This window comes from Callorhinchus milii, unplaced genomic scaffold (assembly GCF_018977255.1).
Source record: "Callorhinchus milii isolate IMCB2004 unplaced genomic scaffold, IMCB_Cmil_1.0 Scaffold5, whole genome shotgun sequence".
In the NCBI taxonomy this organism is placed as follows: domain Eukaryota; kingdom Metazoa; phylum Chordata; class Chondrichthyes; order Chimaeriformes; family Callorhinchidae; genus Callorhinchus; species Callorhinchus milii.
The window spans coordinates 61,191,532-61,210,760 of record NW_024704746.1 but is presented as its reverse complement, the minus strand read 5'-3'; the positions used below and the strand labels follow the sequence as shown (position 1 = coordinate 61,210,760).

The 19,229-nt window shown below is 41.3% G+C and overlaps 1 protein-coding gene across 7 annotated transcripts in view; it reads right to left on the bottom strand.

Annotated features, from left to right (window-relative positions):
- Positions 1-19,229, bottom strand: part of sema3c (sema domain, immunoglobulin domain (Ig), short basic domain, secreted, (semaphorin) 3C) — a 156,052-nt gene that overhangs the window by 8,246 nt on the left and 128,577 nt on the right. For all 7 annotated transcript variants that reach the window (XM_007890927.2, XM_007890922.2, XM_007890921.2 and 4 more), the window contains 7 exons: positions 18,180-18,249; positions 15,977-16,121; positions 13,377-13,599; positions 11,525-11,613; positions 7,478-7,519; positions 5,334-5,491; positions 2,235-2,302 (listed from right to left, as the gene is read on the bottom strand). In XM_007890927.2, the coding sequence (XP_007889118.1) occupies positions 2,235-2,302; positions 5,334-5,491; positions 7,478-7,519; positions 11,525-11,613; positions 13,377-13,599; positions 15,977-16,121; positions 18,180-18,249 (795 nt within the window). The remainder of the gene's footprint in view (positions 1-2,234; positions 2,303-5,333; positions 5,492-7,477; positions 7,520-11,524; positions 11,614-13,376; positions 13,600-15,976; positions 16,122-18,179; positions 18,250-19,229) is intronic.

Below are 19,229 nucleotides of genomic sequence, written 5' to 3'. Positions count from 1 at the left end.
TCTGTCTCAGGCAGACTCTGACTTGAAGAGTGCGTGGGTGGAGCAGTCAGTGGAAACCCTGGCAATAAAGGTAACAACAGCATTGATCCCTCTGCTAATGTAACAAGCAACACACATTCATAACATCCAGGCTTGACTATGCAAACTCCTTTCTTGTCGGCCTCCCCAACTCCTCCCTCTAGAGGCTGCAGGTCATCCAGAACTCTGCAGGCCGAGTCCTCTCCTGAAACAGGCTCCGTAACACTATCATCCCCATCCTCGTCCAACTCCACTGGCTTCCCATCACACAGAGGGTACAGTTCAAGATCTTGGTCCTTCCTTTCAAAGCCCTCCTTGACCTTGCTCCCCTCTACCTTGGCAACCTCCTAACCCCCTACCATCCTGCCCACTCCCTCCGCTTAGTGGGCTCCGCACTACTTCATGTCCCCGCTTTGCCCGCCTCACTATTGGTGGGTGGGCTTTCAGCCACTCTGCCCCCACCCACTGGAACTCCATCTCACAGTCCCTCCACCTCGCCCACTCCCTTGCCTCCTTCAAGACCCACCTCAAGACGCCCCTCTTCGACTGTGCTTTCGATCGCTCTGCTTCCCCCCTGCCCTCCACCCTCCCCAATCCCGACCCCCAGCTCGGGTCCGAAACACTGACTGTCCAGAACCTTGGGACGTCCTGCCGACATGAAAGACGCTATACAAATGTAATTTTATTGTTGTTATGTTTATTATGTATTACATTTATGGCTTTTAGGCAGATAAGAACGTTGCATTCTGCATAAATTTCAGCAATACGAACAGGGCGGGGGCGTCCATAAAAAAATTAAACTGGCGCCAGAGCTTGCACAGAAGCTGGGGCCTTAGTTTGCCAGGAGCTGGGAATGGTTCCAACGCTTGCTGTTCTACGATGTAAAGAAAGCTTTCCTTTCCCAACCCGAGGTACCAAGTGCTGGCCAGAAACAATCTCCCGCTGGTCGCAATAAAGTGAACAGTGCGCTCGGAACTGTGTGACCTGAATCCCAAATGCCTAAGGATGTCTGCAAACAGAGCGATAGACAAAGAGACGGATATCCCGGTATATCAAGCTTGCATCTGTATAACATTATCCCCGCAGAGTCAGGAGTTTGCTGTAGTATGGTATGAGCTTCCATGAAGAGTCAGCATGGGTCAGTTGGTAGCACTCTCAACTCAGAAGGTTGTGGACTCAAGCCCCACGTCAGGACTTTGAGATCATAGTCTAGGCTGACAATTTGGCGCTAAGGGAAAGTGCTACATTGTCAAAGGGGCCGTGCTTTCAATGAAACATGAAACTGAATCCAGTTCGACATTAAAGATCCCATGGCGCTAATCAAAAAAGGGAAGGGAGTTTCTCCTAGTGTCCTCCAGATTGCAAATTGGCTGCTGTTTTCTACAAACACGCACTCATTAAACATTACATAAACTGCAATGTGTTTTGAGACATTCCAATGTCGTAAGCGATATATCAAATACAGGGAATATTATGATTTAAACTTTCTACCAACAAGTTCATTGTGTTTAGTGAGCTTCGGAGAAACAGTACCCCAAAGAATTTATTATCTAGTTGATCACATCAGCCTCTGTAGACTTTAATGTTTAATTCCAAATGAACAGAAAGAGTCTTCTAAGAAAAAAGTTGGGATATGTTATGGTACACTAATGTAGTACTGGAACTAGAATGAGCAAGGGAAGAAGCCCAATTATTGTTTTACTGTTGGCATTAGGCTTTCTTGTGGTAAACAGTTCAGTGGGATTTCTAAGATGTTAATAATAATAATAATAATAATAATAATAATTCTTGCATTTGATACAGCGCCTTTCAAATGGATGGAGGCTGTCCTCAAACATTTTGTTGTGAAGGATGGTGACTATGTATTTTGTAGGCAGACTGGGCAGCCAATTTGCACACAGCAATGTCCCACAAACAGCCACAAAGCGATTGACAACATTTTACTTGAGGGATTGTTGGCCAGCACACTGGTAGAAACTCTGTTTTCTTTTCGAGTGGTACCATGGAATCTTTAAGGTCCACTTGAACATTGGATAGGATTTCATTGTGTAGTCTCATTCTTGTAGGACAGCACCTCCAAAAATACAGCACACTCTAGCATTGCATTGGCATGTCAGCTTAGGTTATGTGAGTTTTAAGTGCCAAAATGCTACCAACTAAGCCATGCTAACTCCCAAATACTGGTGTAAGCAAAGAGAACATATTGCAATACTCACCTTTCAAATTGAACCCTCTGCATTGAGTTAATGGGTTTCCGTGTCTCACATCCTGTCTACGGCTCCTCCTGAAACCAAACAAGAAGACAAGTTCCAATTTTAAAAGAAAGAAGACCACGATTCTCTGAGATATCCAGTGGAGCTGGGGATGACACAGGTATATCAAGAAAAAAAATGTTATAAAACTGCTGAATAAAAATTGTTATTACTCAATTCTAAGAAGCAGCTACAGGAACACATGGACAGGGAGCTCAGTCTGTCTGGTCAGGTGGAACGATAACAACTTGTATTTATATAGCGCCCTTCACAAAGGATCTCAGAGTACTGAAAGAAGAGAGGGTGAATGCCAATTAAAGGAGAGGGTAGTGGGGGGCTCAGGAGAAGGCAGAGTTGGTCATAAGCAGAGAAAGGTGAGTTTTAAAGCTGTAGTTAAAGCCGGGTGGAGAGGAAGCAACATGGCAGGTTTGAGGGCGGGATTAGGCACGCAGAATCTGCGACCGATGGTAGTGAGGAGAGGGTGGGATATGTGCATCAAGCCGAGCGAGAGAGTGAATAGAGGAGCAGGGGCAAAAATCTTTGCACTTATATAGAGCCTTTCACATTGGGAGGACATCTCAAATTGCTTCACAGGATATACCGTGAAGTGTAGTGACTGTGTTTTATAAATGAACTCAACAGCCAATTTATACACGACCCACAAAGCTTGTAGCTGATTTTATTTGGGGGGATTGTTGGTCAGGACACCATGAGAAACTCCTTTCTCTTTTTGAATGGGTGCCACGTATTCGTTAACATTAACCTGAAGAAACAAACTGTGCCTCGGTTTAATGTGTCACCTGAAGAACGGCACCTCCAAAAATGAAACACACCCCCCAGCACTGCATTGGAGTGTCCCCTAGATTATGCAAGTTCAAATGCTGCGGGGCTTGATTGCATGGGCTTCTGACTCAGAGGTGAGAATGCTACCAACTGAGCCAGGCTGACAAGAACCACAGAGATGAGGCTGAATGACTTATTGCTGTCTCTCTTATCTTCCGTTCTCAACCTTGTTTTTTTATTAGCCTCTTACTCTCAGTGCTGTGAAGAGCCAGAGCGCTGGGAAGAGTAGTGCAGTCTTTCCCAAGTCTACAATGTTAAATTGGATTTACAAGTCAACTGGTATATGTTCTCCCTGCAGTGGGAATATCGTCAATTCCCCATTCCTATTACTGGCCTCACTGAAGACTGACAAGTGTTATTCAAGTAGAAGGCCAGTAAAGTGGTGAGGCTTCATTTGGCCGGATTGAACAGCATATCCAGGGCTGCAATCATAAAGGTGTGAAGGAAGTTCCCCAATATTACTCCACGGTATCAGCCTTGACTGGCAACACTTGCCATGATCATTTATGGTGTAAATGTGAATTATATTAGTGTGAATGAACCTTTTACAGTCTGAACAAGCTGTTACTTCACATGGGTAACATTGGGAAGCAATCATTCACAGATGTGTTGTGGTACCTCGTCCTTACGTGTGGCCCCGGTGGTAGTATATAGGGTGGCACCTATTGAGAAAAGCTCATTAAAAAAAAACAGAACAAATCCCCGGAGGGCAGTGGATTACATCACTCGCTGAGTAGCATGAAAGGTTCATTCAAACACAGCTCTGGCACGCTAGAAAATGGAAGCATTCCCAGCCTTTCACATGAGAAAATATTCCTACATTCAATGGAGAATCCATGTACAGCAAAGAACTCTTAGCAACTAACATTTGCTGGTTCGGGTGCATTGTTACTCTCTGGGCGGTTGATGCTCTTTTTCTGGTTCCCTGCTAATGTTTTGGTGCATTGGGTACCAGGAACCCACAGTCAAGAAAAATGCTTACGATGTTAAGGTTTTTTTTGTTGTTGATGGAAATATAAGGATTTGAAAAGATGGTGGCGGAAGAGTAAAACAAAAATAATAATATTCATCCTTGCATTTGATATAGCATTGTATCACATCGTCTTGGCTTCTCATAGCACTTCATAGGATATACTGTAAAGTGTAGTCACTGTGTAGTTGTACGTAATCCAAACAGCCGACTTACACACAACAATGTCTCACAAACAGCCATGTAGTGAATGACCAATTATCTCGGAGGGATTGTTGGCACCTTTCTCTTTTCCAAAGTGCCATTGGATCTTTAATGTCCAGCTGGATAGGCAGATGGGACATTGGTTTAATGTCTCATGGTAAGGACAGCGCCTCCAACAATGCATTGGAGAGTCAGCCTACACCATGAGGTCAAAGTCTCGACATGGCAATTGAATCCACGACCTCCTGCCTCAGAGGTAAAGTGCTACAAATGAAGTGAAGGGCCAGGCTGACACCACATGTAAGCGGGGCAGAAAGAAAATGGTTAACAATAGAGAAGTGAAAAAGGGAGACCAAGTCAGGCTGAATCAAATACAATAACTCGTCCCTGGCTTAACTTGTCACTACCGTTTAAGTCATAGTGCTCTCACTATCCCATCTATATTTATTTATACACATGCCTGACTCATAACTTCTAATAACTCGTCACTGAGTCCTTTTCCCTTGGAGCCATGAGTTAAGAGGAATTTACTTATTATTTTTAAAAATTAAAATGATCTTCTAGATATTTTTTTTTGTTTGTGTTAGTATTATATTAATAAATAACTCAGCAGCTTTTTGTTTACTATAATATCAATAGCATTGTTTGTTTCGGTATGACAATCTTTGTGTTGCAAACTTCCAAAACAGTTGACTCAGGAAGGCAGGAATTTCCCTTGACCTGTTGGTTTATAAGCATTAACATCTGCTGCTTACAGTCAGCTCACTCAACAATGTCATTTTGAGAGGAGAACAATTGTTGCAATCACTTCTAATATATTGTAGATTAAACATGTGAATAACTGCTGTCAGCGCAACACAGAATCAAAAGCAGTGCCTTTCGCACGTGGGGACGACATCTCAAGTGCTTGACAATGTTGGCTGGGCAACAAAAAATGAACAAATTAAAATCCATAATTGAAAGGTCAAGTACAATACTTAGTGTTTTGAGTGAAAATACTGGCACACGAACAAAATTGTTAATGCAGTAACCAATGTTCCTCTTACCTTTTACCAGTGAGGTAGAACCTGGAGCAGGATTTGCCATCCCAAGCACAGTAAGGGTCCCTGGCAAGGCAGCAGTCAGCACAGGCTGCCCCATAGATATGGCAACGATGCAAAGGTATCTGGGCAATGCCCTCATCGGAGGTCACATACAGCTGTTGCTATTACAAAAAAGATTAGGGACAATGATTGATGGAAGGAAGAAGGAAGGAGAGAATATCGCACCCTTTCACTTGAAATGTCTCAAAGTGGTTTTACAACAATTTGCTAATAAGAATAGTGAAGTTTTCTTTGTGGGTGAACACAAGACATTTTTTTTATCACAGCGAGATCCCATCAACATCCAAGAGGAGAATGGCCAATTTATCTGGAGGATTGCTGGCTGAGGCACTGGGAGAAACTCCCTTCTCATTTCGAATAGCAACATGGGATCTTCACAAGATTACAAGATTGGTTTGGATGAAGAGGCCTTTATACAAAAAAGAATCCTGGCATTAATAATAGTGCCTTATCATGTCTTCAAGACGTCTCAAAGACGTCTTCAAGACTGTATATTTTGTGGGCAAAAAAAAAATATTTTCGTGCAGTCCTCCCATCACAGCATCAAGCTGACAGTGTCCTGACCTCAACCACACTTCCTGGCAACTGGTTCCAGTTATTAAGTAATTACCCTCTGGGTAAACAAAAACTTCCTGGTGTCTGTCCTGAAATTGCCCTTTGCAACTCTAAACCTATGTCCACTTGTTCTACTGACTTAGTGCATCCTAAAGAATTGTTCTGGGTTTACTTTTGGAATCCCATTTAAAATTTGGTACACCTCTATCAGGTGCCCTCTGAGCCGTCTTATTTCAAGACTCAAGAGCTCTAAAACGTTTAACTTGTTAGAGTTAACAATAATATAATGCTCCCCCAGCCTAGACTGTGAGCTCATGTCTTGAGGTGCGGCTTGAAACCGTAAGCTTCTGAATTTTTTTGAATAAAGTTTACAAAGAAGAGATTGTTTCACATTTCAAATCAGCCACTGGCAGCACTCCTACCTATAACTTTCTGACTCAGAGGTAGGAGCACTGCCAATTACTGGCTGATCTGAAATGTGAACTGATTTATTTCTCTTCAGCAAAAAGCGATAAAAAACGCACAAGCAACATAGCTTCAGGTCATTTTTATTTGGGTCAGCTGGGTGTCTGCCACATGCAGAAATGCATCACCATCCTTAAAGGTATCCAAACTAAGCTGAGAATTCCACCTATCCCACCTCCACATGGGAATCCCCACGGATAGATTCTTGGAATGCAATGCGCCCTCTCTCCCTGCTTCCGGAAAGTATTAGACGCAGGTTGGTAGGAGCCAAGGCTTGGGGACCCCAGAGTGTGCATTGGGGTAACTGCTGGAGTCTAACCAGCTAAAACCGTACAGCTTGCCATTGATATTTCAGTTAATCTGTAGAGGACTTTCCAATGGCGGTTGACTTTTTTGTGTGTGAGGACACCAAGAAGTTAAGGCGTCCTTAACATTAAATTAATTTCTAAACTTTATCGGCAAATAAAGGTTTTTAAAATGTTTAAAATGTCCAAAAGAGATCCTATTCATAAACAAAAAAAATTTAACATTCCCATTATTGCTGTAAAACAAAAAGTTGATTCCTTTGTTGAATTTTATTGTTAGCCTGTCATTTTTCCAGCTTTTAAAACATCCTTTACCCACTTATGTCACTGTGCCTTAGATTGCAAAAAAAAACAAATTTGAGTGGAACTGATTTCATGCCAACCTCCTAAACTTTTGTAATGGAAAATGACATTATGTTGTAAAGTATTATTATTTCTGACTAGGAATGGGCTGCAGCTTTGTTAAAACAATAATAATCCTTACATTTGATATAGTGTCTTTCTTGTCAGGAAGACGTCTCAAAGCGGATTTAGCATTTAAAAACAGACGGTGGGAACGAGACAGGGGAGGGGGTGGAGTGAAGGAATTCCAAAGGTGGGGGAGTACTTGCTGAATTTTTACTGAAATTAGTGCCAGGCATATGCATATTATATGTGGATGCAAAATAACCAGAGGAGCTTTGATTTGCAAAATGAAGTGAAATCCTGCGAAAATAAATCAAATGCAATATGGTAAACTGATAATAATATGTTAAATGTTACCTTTTTGGATGAAATCTTCATTGTAGTTATGGGTGTTCGATTCTGTAAGAAGAAAACAGTTACAGGGTTATTTTAAATACAATCAGTTCCCACGACTGGGGGAATTAATGTCATAATAATCCTTGAGTCTGATATAGTGCCCTATCATGTCGTTGAAAAGTCTCAAAGTGAATCACAGGATTTGTACTGTCAAATGAAGTGACCGCGTAATTAGTTGTAGGTGAACAAGGTAGGTAATTTGTGCACAGCAATGTCCACAACCTTGAATATAATGACCAATTCTACCTTAGTTTCATTGGCCAGGTCACTGGGAGAATGTACTTGTGAGATAAGTTTCAATAGGGAAACCTGCCTTTTCTCAGCCCGTGTTTGTCGTGTTATACCAGAAATACACAATGGATTATACAAATTCCAACATACATCAAACACTGCAATGTCGCGAAGGAACTAAGGAGAGCTGGACTGAGTCAACCTCAATCTGCTACAACTCAGAAAAGAGCTACACAAACCCATTGGAAAATGATGGCAATTTTTGTGTGTGGGGGGGGGGTCAGCTGATGTCTGACGCATGTGAAAACCCACCACTGTGCTTAAGAGTATCTAAGACAAACTGAGAGGTCCGTGCATCCCACCTACACATGGAAATCCCAGAGACAGATTGCTGGAATGGAATGCTCACTCTCTCCCTAGAGGAACACATCATACTTACCCAGTTCCAGAAAGTATTAGGCGCAGGTTGGCAAGAACTGAGGCTTGGGGACCCCAGAGTGTGCGTGGGGGTAACTGCTGGAATCTAACCAGCTAAAACCGCATAGCTATTAATAGCACTGTCTGGCAAGCTTTCCCACTGCTTGTCCAGCTCGGACCACTCTACCTGTTAGGGTTTTGGTTTGCAGGGTTAATACGATGACAAGTAGGGCTACTTGAGGAGGAAGAGTTCTATTTCCTTCCACCCTCTGCACTGTGTTGTCTCCATGGAATCAACACAATTACCAAATGGTCTGAACTGTCAGTACTTATTGGTGCTTTCTTGACATAAATCAAACGGTGGAAAATATTCCACTTCGTGAGATAAACTACATGGCTCATAAAGCAAACATACTTCACAATATTTTCCAGCCACCCAGACTCTACCACAAGAGTGAATGGTACTCTCTATATATCTCAAGGAAGGATTATGTAATGACATTGTGCCTGGCTTGCATATTGAGACTAACGCGCGCTGAAAGCTTTAGAGATGAACCTTCGTTCCTAATCCAAAAGGCAATATAAATACTTTCCGCATGGCTACGTGGTACAGAAGTGAAACTGAGACCTTTTATTCTATTTACATGAAGGGTTAAATTCAATCACTAACGAAACGTCACTGAGTCACCAAGTGCAGTCTCGTTTTGCAACTGCTTATCGACAGATCGGAGCCATCTCACAGGATTTGGAATCATAACTTTTTCAAGAGGGAAAGGCTGAGCTGTTCACAATTTCATTTAAACTCTTGAAACTATTTTTTGGGGCAGTCCAACTATAGAAATATTTATCAATAAATATTTATCAATAATGACATCCTTAGTCATTTCGATTCCAAACAATGCACATTACAAACTGTTTCTAAATCAGCTGCAACCCATACTCCCGGAATTATTCCTGGGACAGGGAGGGATACTATATAAAGCGTATCTGATGTCTCAAAGCACTTCACAGAATATATTGTAAAGTGAATTGACTTTGTGGTTTCTGGGCGAAATGCAGCAGCCAATTGCACACAACCTTGTCCCACAAATAGCCATGGAGTGGGTGACCCAAATAATTTTTTTTTGCAGGATTATTATCCCAAGAAAGTGACCCGCCAAGGGACTCCTCACAGATCCACAGATGTACAATCAGATGTGCGATCCTATGTGCTAAAGAAGAGTCCAGTTCCAAACTTTTGTTTTAGGTTTCTCTCTCTCGCTGGCAAAACTATTTCAATTAAAATTGGAGACACTTGGCAGCTCAATTGTTCCAGTGGTTGAGCGTCTGGCTCTTAATCGGACGGTTGGTGAATGCATGTCCCCCACGTGTCGCCTGTCACTGCACTAGACAAGCTTCTGCTTTATTTAGCCATTCTGTGGTCCTACAAGTGTTATTAAGTGGCTTGTCATGCTTTGTCTGTTCTTCTTGCCAGCCAGTGGCAGCAGAGTTGCCAGCCCATCGTACTGTTCCGCACTGTTTTACATGTGCACTGGTCAGATTGGGCTAACTCTGACATGGTCTACCTTTTAGCAGCGCTATTGCTCAAAATATTACTTTAATAAAATGCATTGAACCTTGCATTTGATATAGGGCCTGATCACTTCGTAGAGATGTCTCAAAATGCTTCACAGGATTTACTGTAAAGTGTAGTAACTGTATTTTTTTAGGCAAACATGGCAGCCAATTTGTGCCCCCACAAATACTCTTGAAGTGAATGACCAATTTTATACTCTCTCTACAGAAGTGAAAGGAGTTTTTCCCAGTGCCCTGGCCAACAATCCCCCAAATAAAATTGGTCATAATCTCACCCACAAAACACACAACCACTGCACTTTACAGTTTATCCTGTGGTTCAGGAAGCTCTCCTGATGTGAAAGATGCTGTACCAAATGTAATAATATTATTATCATATTATTATTATAAAAAGGAAATTCTCTTCCCTAAATACAATCCGTTTCTGCTGACAGGATGAGGAATACACTACCCAATAAAACAATAGGAAAAATTGGAACAAATACAAGGTTAATGTATATTAGTTTACAGAAAGGATAGTAATATTTTTCTTATACACTGTATTCTTTGTTACTTGTAACAATGTAATAACAAACATCCTAGTGACAATGATAGGTTGTTTACTAATCCTAATAATAATTTTTATGCTTGATATAGCGCCTTTCACTTTGGGAGAACACCTCAAAGTGCTTCACGGGATATATTGTAAAGTCCAGTGTCTGTGTAATTTTTAGGCAAAGGCAGCAGCTAATTTGTGCACAGCAACGTCCCACGAAGAGCAATGAAGTAAATGACCAATTTTATTTCGGGGATTGTTGGACAGCACACTGACCCCTGCTTTTAAAGAGGAGGGAGACACTTCCTTCTATTTAAAAGGAGAATTCAGGTTTAAAACCCATTGAGTCGATTTCGAACTCTGTTCCCAAAGCCACCTCAGTCGATGGGTTTGTGGAAATGATGCATTGGCTGCAGTGTTTATATCGCAGCTGATTTTAAAAGAACTGCTTGAGGTTTAAAATCATTGGAATCTCCTTAAGTTTTTTTGTGTTATGCGACATATGGTATTAAGTACATGTTTTGTCATGTAGACGATTAAATCAGTCTCTTGTATCAGACACTGATAGCATGTAAACTACGCTCTTGCATATTAAATATAATCTGACCCAGTGGCTGACCCTGTGGAGATTCTCTGGAGCAGGTTTATTTTGTGGTGTCTCCGAGCACTTGTGGCAGAACCCCGAGAAACGGCACTTACTTACTTATTTACTTATTTATTTATTTAAAATCTCGTACACAGAGCACATCCATTATCCAGAAATCCGGATCTCGCATAAAGCACAAAAATAAATAAGACGGGGGAGTTATAAATAAACCATTACAAATAGTGCTATTTATCTCAAACAGTATCACTGTCTGCACAGTGTTAAAAGCCATATGGGTCCCGTGGGACTCCCAATCTCCACAACACTAAAAGCCGCAGCACACCACTTCAAAGCTTGAATGGTTTTACTGCCTGAAAAGAACTGAGGATCTTTGGGGACTTGTATAATTAGCAGCACGCTCTGTAAGGCGTGCCTGGTCAGAACCTGAAACAGCTGCTCGAACAGAAAGAAAAGACTGATCCTTTCCACATGAATATGCTCCACTGCGTCTTGTCATGTCTGTTTATGATTTGGCACAGCATTTCTGTTTTTTCACCTACAACTCCCGCCCACCCTCCCTTGAATCAGTTCGCAAAAGAATTCCAAGCCCATGACAAACGCTGCGCTGCATTATTTACCCGCTAATAGAATAATAGGGTCAAACCTTAAACACTTCCATTTCTTCCAAGATGAGCTCTTCGTTCGTCGATACGTTTTTAGGAAGAATCACAATTTTCTGCACGGTTCCTTTGTCTAAAATGAGTGTTAAAAAGAAATGGTTGCATTACCAAAGAAAATTGAAGAATGATTTAATTCTGAATCATGTTTTATGCATTATTCATAAAATTATATCAGGATCTCACATTTGCCATTTCCAAACACAGGGATCGCTTTGTCCTGTGCTTTCACCAAACAGTGTACATTTGATCCCAATAGAGTAAATTTGGCAGTATATTGCATATTGATCACTGCTAAAAGCCAGCTCAAGGCACCCCCATTACATAGAGTTACATACTATGATAATCCTTGCATTTAGTATCACGTCGGAAGGACGTCTCAAAGCGCCTCACGGGATTTACCGTGAAACAGAGTGACTGTGTATTGTAGAGTAAATCAGCAGCACAATTGTGCACAGAAATGTCCCACAAACAGCCACGAAACGAGTGACCAATTTTATTGGGGGGGGGGGGGATTGTTGGCCAGGACACCTGGAGAAACTCCCTTCTATTTTAGAATTGTGCCATGGGATCGCTAACATCCACCTGAACAGGCAGACAGACCTTGGTTTAACATCTCATCTGAAAGACAGTACCTCCGACAATGCAACACCCCCTGAGCACTGCATTGGAGTGCCATCTTTAGACTATGCGAGTTCATGTCTCGATGTTTGGATTTGATCCCACAAACTTCTGACTCAGAGGCGAGAGTGCTATCACTGTGCCAAGCTGACACATGGTTTAAGTTACATAGAGTTATATAGAGTGATACAACAACAATATTCAGGATAGCAGCTCAGAACATTAATATGGTGTGCAAACAGTCCATTTGGCCCAACTTGTCTGTGCAAGTGTTTATACTCCACACGAGGCCCCCATCTCCCTCCCTACCCACCCATTTCCCCTTTCCTACCTCTATTCCCTTGTCTCTCATGTATAGATCAAGTTTACTCTTAAATACATTGATGCTATTTGCTTCAACTACAGATTATCTACCAATAATAATCATATTAATAATAATAATCCTTGGATTTGATACAGCGCCTGATCAGGTCTTTGAGACATCTCAAAGCGCTTCTTCGATATCTAAAAAGGAGTAATTTGCACCTGAAACCCTCGTGCATGTGTTTGTCACCTTCCGCTTGGATTACTCAAATGCACTCCTCGCCGGTCTCCCCAGTTCCACTGTTCAAAAAATCCAGCTCATTCAGAACTCTGCCGCCTGCATACTAACCCCCCATTTCACCAGTTCTGGCCCAGGCTCCACTGGCTCCCCATCACCGAACGGATCGACTTCAAGATCCTCACACTCGTGTTCAAATCCCTTCTCTCCCTGGCACCTCCCTATCTCTCCGACCTCCTCACTCCCCAATCCACCACCCGGCATCTCTGCTCAAATGGCACCGGCTTCCTGCTTGTCCCTCCGCCCCACTATTGGAGGTCGCACATTCAGCCACTACGCCCCAAAACTCTGGAACACTCTGCCTCAATACTTCCATCTTGCCCGCTCTCTCCTCTTTTTCAAATCCCGCCTGAAAACCTTTCTCTTTGACCGTGCTTACAGCCACCTCCCACCTCCCATGACTTAGTGTCAGGCTCCACCACTGTTAAGCACTCTGAGATGCTACCCTGTGTAGAGGGTGCTATATAAGTGCAAGTTGCTGTTCGTGTTAACTTGCAGAGGTGTGGGGAATCCTAGTGTAAATTTGGCAAGCAAACATGAAGGGTTTGCTCAGTACTTCTTGATGAAAGTTGCCCCACTATAGTTGAATCAATCCCTTGTTGTGGCATTGTTCTTACCTGTGCCAAGAAAAAGGACATGATACCTCCCATCAGCAGCCTTCACCTGGTCGACTACTATCTTGGTGTATTTGTATTCAGCGTTGATCCTTACAATCAGAGGCTGTTTGTTGATCGGATAGATGGGGTTGTACATCATAGGGTGATTACGGACAAATGTAACCACTTCATCTGGGAAATCCTTGGTTGTCAACATGTTCGGTGTAAAAGCCCCCCCCGGGCACTAAGGAGCAAAGATTAACAATAAAAATATAATAATAATAGTCGCATTTGATATTATGCCTCTCACATCGGCAGGGAGACATCTCGAAGCGCTTTGCATGATGTACTGTAGTCACTCTGTGTATTTTGCAGGCGAAGATTAAAATGCGAAGGGAATAAAAGATAATATTTTTTAATAATAATAATTATTTGATATGCCTTTAATATAGCACCTCATCACATTGTCGAGACATCTCAAAGCGCTTCACAGGATATACTGTAAAATGCCTGTGTATTCTGTGGGTAGAAGAACTGTTTCATTGAAACCAACAATGTGACTGATGCTTCCTGGTTGAATTAGCTGTTGAAAAATATTTTCTCCATTATGGAACAATGCTGTTTCTGTGATTTTGTTTTACTGGTACCTGAGTGAGTGGATTTATTATCTGTGGTGCCTTTCCACTCTTGCTCCAGACAATCAGACATCTTTAAACAGTTAACGGTAAACATTTGCTGCATTCATCACTTAAGTGCAGTAATTATTAGTCTCATAAAGCATTCCAGGCAATCTGTACTTTAAACAGCAACATTTCAGTCATTTTAAACAGGCTGCAGTTTGGATAGAGCCCTACCCAATCCTCAGGGGTTTCCGGCCATACGTTAAGACTTCCAGCCCGATACAGAGTTCATGTCCTAACCTTGACTGACTTTGAAACCCAGAGAACTTGCTTAGTAGGCTGAGCTGTGCCAGCTTGCGGCAAGACTGACAAAGAAAGTATTGTGTATTGGTAGAATGGTTCTCTTCAAGGGGGATGAAAAGCTAGCATGACCTGCCCCACTGTCCAAGGGTGCATTTCCTATTAACTGATCATAATGGGGTAACATTATAGGCCTGAAATTCTTATCGGTCTTGATTGTTTAAGACCATTTTACGTTAAAATTAAAGAGATTTCACAGACTTGTCTTAATTTGGTCCTTTTCATGAACTGCGAAATACCGATGGCTCCGTTCACACTGAATTTCCACAATTCTGTGCAATCTGAAATCTTAAGGCAGAATGATCCCGTAGGCTAAGAATGGGTGGAATTTTAGCCCTTATATGTGAAATACCACCATTGCTCAGACTTTCGATGTTTTCCTTGCAATTTAAAATTTCATCCATGCTTTAGTGTTGGAGACAATCCTTGCATTTGATATAGTGCCTTTTCACATCGTCGAAACGTCTCAAAACGCTTCACAGAATATACTGTAAAGTATTAGTGACTGTATTTGTAGGCGAATGTTTATTGAAATAAATTAGCACGCACCTTTGAATCTTACAGGGAGTACATTGCAACATTCATTAGCGTATTGCATTATTAATTTCAAATGAATCAGATCAAATTATTTTGGTAGAAAAACATTTAATTTTTAGAAACTGTTCAGTAAATTCCTGCTTATTACAAATAATTTGGTGTTTTTTTAAATATAAAAACTGTGGATCGAGTGAAAGAGAGAGTGGATTGAGTTGTCATTTCATCAGCCCTTGTGGTGAACGAGGAATGAAAGGCATTTTCTTTTTTTCCATTTGCTGTCGGATATTGTAAACTCCTTCAGTTTTGTGGGAGATAAATGTTATCGTAAATACACTGGCATGTTCTTTCACTGTCTAAAGTTAAAAGCTTTTTAATCTTGCTATTTTGCAACAGCCTTCAATCTTTTTTTACTTCTGTTGCTTTCACTGAAATTTTAAGGGCTGCAGAAACTCCAGGCTTTTTGTAATGCATTGCAGGTGAATGGGAATTAACAACCCTCCAAAGTTGTTTTTTTTATTCGCTTCTTTTCTTCCCTTCTCCTCCCTCCTGGAGGACAAGGTTTCGCTGGTGTACAGTTCAACGGGCAACTTGTGAGGTCCAGTAAGATATCTAACACCGGCTTAGACATGATGGGCCAAATGACCTGCTTCTACTTTACTATAACTTGTATGATTCCAACACAGTGCAGTCCCTGTTCAAAAATTTGGTTTAAAATGTGGTTTCAATTTGGACCTCGCTCACTCGTCAAGCCCTCATCTGATCCCAGTTTGCTCCCTGCTCGCTGTCAATTTTCGCCCTAAAATGGCAGACTTCCAGGTTATTAGATCGCCAGCGACATCACTTACTGCCTTGTGCATGGATCACAAACAGGAAGTCATATTAGAAAAAACCTGATGACCTGGAAGTTGGCCATTTTTTCTTTAGTGTGGGAAGCCGCTAGCATGCAACAGTGAGATGGCGGCTGAATGCATGTACAGTCAAACCAGCTGTTGAGCTTCATTATAGGATTGTGACTTTATGGATCTCAACCACTGCATTCCAACAAGCCTTCACTGTACTATATTATGCAGCAGAATCCACGTAGGTCAATGCTCTTTGACTTACTGTGCCGGGTCTTGGATACGGAATCCTGCCTTGAAATGGAACATATTGATGGCTTGGTCCTTCTTTGTGAGCAAATGGTCCATTGAAGACGGTGTGAATATCAATCATATTGTAAACACACACTGCTGAGCCTTGGAAGACTGAGCTAAGGGAACAAGAGATAACAATAGTAATAATCCTTGCATTTGATATCGCGTTCCCAAAAAGGTCTCAAACGGCTTCATGGAATTTACTGTGAATTGTAGGCAAGCGTGTCAGCCAATTTGCGCAGCAGTGTCCCACATACAGCCTTGAAGTGAATGATCTATTTTATCTGGGGGAATTGTTGGCCAGGACTTGAAAGAAACTGTCTTCTTTCCTTGAATAGGAACACAAGACATTTTAATGTCCACCTGAACAGGAAGACGAGACCTTTATCTTCTAGTTCAAAGATGGCACCTCTGCCACTGTAGCACACTCCAAACACTGCGTTGGAGTGTCAACCTAGACTATAAGCTCAGTGTGCTGACAATGACATGTTCTGACCCATAACCTTTTGATCCAGAGGCAAGAGCGCTACTAGGTTGATAACATACATTTAAAAAGCAGTTTTTGTTTAGGTCAGCCGGGTTGTCTGATACATGTGGAAACCCATCACCGTGCTTGAGAGTATCCAAATCAAACTGAGGTTTCCATACATCCCACCTACACATGGAAATTCCAGAGAGAGATTGTTGGAATGGAATGCATACTCTCTCCCTGGAGGGACCATCCTGGTTACCTAATTCCAGAAAGTATTAGTCACAGGTTAGCCACAGCTTGATGCAGCAATGGGAGAACATTAGGGGGTGGGGTGGGTATTGTGGAAGGATGAGATCCAATGGGCCAAAAGGTCTTCTCCATCCGAACCAATCTTGTGATCTTGTGATGTTATTCAGGAGCTAAATTTGTATCTGCTAAAGAATATTTCAGTTCTATCCCTGTGTGTGTTTTGTCATGCTGTGCAGATCACTAACTCCTCTAAGCTATTCTCACCGATTCCTGAACAATTTTTCAACAGAAACAAAAGTGAAGTGATGTGAAAACCGATACTCTATAATGAATTACATTTCAAAAATCTCCTGATATTGAGTGAGAGTTTCTTTCAATACAAATGGAAAAAATTACACTTTCAGACAGATAGAAAACAGAGAGTATTATGCACATTCCCTGTGAAGAACTGCCTTGTTCCTATCTTGTGGACTTGAGTGCGAGTTTGCCAAATAAGTCAGAACCTTGGGAAATCCCTCCCAAAAAAGAGAATTACAGAGACTCTCGTCTGAGTTTAAGATGCATTGTAAGGAAGGCTCTAACTGGCATCTATTTAAGATCATCAGTAAAGGGGGAAATTATGATTTTTTAACACAGAGATTGTTAGGATGTGGAATTCCCTACCAGGTGCAGTGGTTGACGCAGGATCCATTATTATAATAATCCTTAACATTTGATACAGCGCCTTTTGCATCAGGAGGACGTCTCAAAGCGCTCCACAAGATTTTATTGTAAAGTGTAGTGACTGTGTATTTGTAGGCCGAATGCGGGACTTGAAGGTGCTACATAAATGTTTTATTTGATTACATCAAAACTATAAATGTTAAAAAAAGATTGTATCACAGAGTCGTAAAGAGTCGAGTGGCCTGCATATTATAAGGGTGAAGGACCACGGGGAGTGTCTTATGAACATTGTTGGAAAAACAGCAGCCAGAATCCAGTGGTAATCCATTAGCATATTAATGTTGTAACTGAGTACTTTTTGGTGGAGTGTGTACACATTGGGGCACAGATGGTCTCTCTAAAGCATAAAGGGCTTTCTCTGTAGAATGACTCTGCAGTAGTTCAAATTGTTTAGTATCATTCAGCAGCAGAAAGCACAAGCAGCGCTTTGTTGAGAATAATCACTCTGCGTTGGTGACTGTCATTTCTTTGTAAGTCAGTTTTGAGTCTCCATAGAAGGTAGTGAGGCTTTATTAAAATAAAAATGTCTTGACTGCACTTTGCAGAATGCTCCAGACACATAAATTGTCATGCGGTGGGGGGGGGCTGGGGTATTTTTACAAGCGTTCCACAAACTATACTTAACATGGTCGAAATAAATATCTCTCAATAAAAAATGCATTCAATATTCTTCGGGGGATGGAAAAAAAAGTTTGTAGAAAAAACAAACAGGTCTGAATTATATCTTTACCTTGAAGAGATGAAAATTCCGTAGACGAGGAGGTTCTTTGGATTTTCTGTTTCCAATAAAAACACATCCTCTGAGGCAAAAGAAAAACATGGAATTATTAGCCATTTTGTTGATCCTGAGTATTCCCATCAGAAATCCAACTGTGATATGAAAATGATAAATTCACGGATGTAATTGAGAAGAGAGAAAGGGGCTGATCGGATGAAAAGCTCAATGTCCTTTCCCAAACGAAGCAAGTCACTTTGTTTAGAAATTGGTTACTGATACGTGGTGATTTTCAACTGAGGTTTTTTAATAAAGAATCAAAGTGGCGAATCCTTCCAATAATGGAATGCACATTATGCCAATACTTGGGAGTTGTCTCCGAAAGTAAATCATGTCGGCCGGAGTTAGCGCACGTGAGCATGACATAATTCCGAGAAATGTATGACCATGTATTGGACCTCCCCATAATCGGCCAATTTTGCCTTCAGCAAAATTGCCACAAATTAACAATGAATCCTCTGTGTGTATATTGCTTTAAATGATCTGATGCTTTTGAGCTGACCTCTGGAACTCCTTCCTTCTGTACCTTTGTCTCGTTCCCTCTCTATCTGTCTTTAAATCCCACCTAAAAACCTATCTCTTTGACCGTGGTTACAAAATTATTATTATTATTGTTATTAGTTACCCCATACACACACTTTCACCCATCCTCTCTTCGCTTGCTCAGCGTCTGACCCTATCGTTGTAAGCCCTCCCAGACATTATTCTACGTAAATGAAAGCTGTTGTTGCTTTTATTATTGATGTGTAGCAAACAATTACAAAACAAAATAAAAATTGTACAACATTCACATAATTTTCAACTTCACTCGGTTCAATTTAAGAAAAATATTCGATACAGGAAAAATAAGCGGAAGAAAAAGAGACAGAGATCAGAAAAATAAATATTTTTACAATGGTTGGATGGTTATTGGAATGTAGTTGTCTGGCCAGCTGACGTGAGTCTTTAAAACAACATTTAAAGGCAATTGGATTAAAAAAAAGTAATATTAAAGGGTAAAGGGAA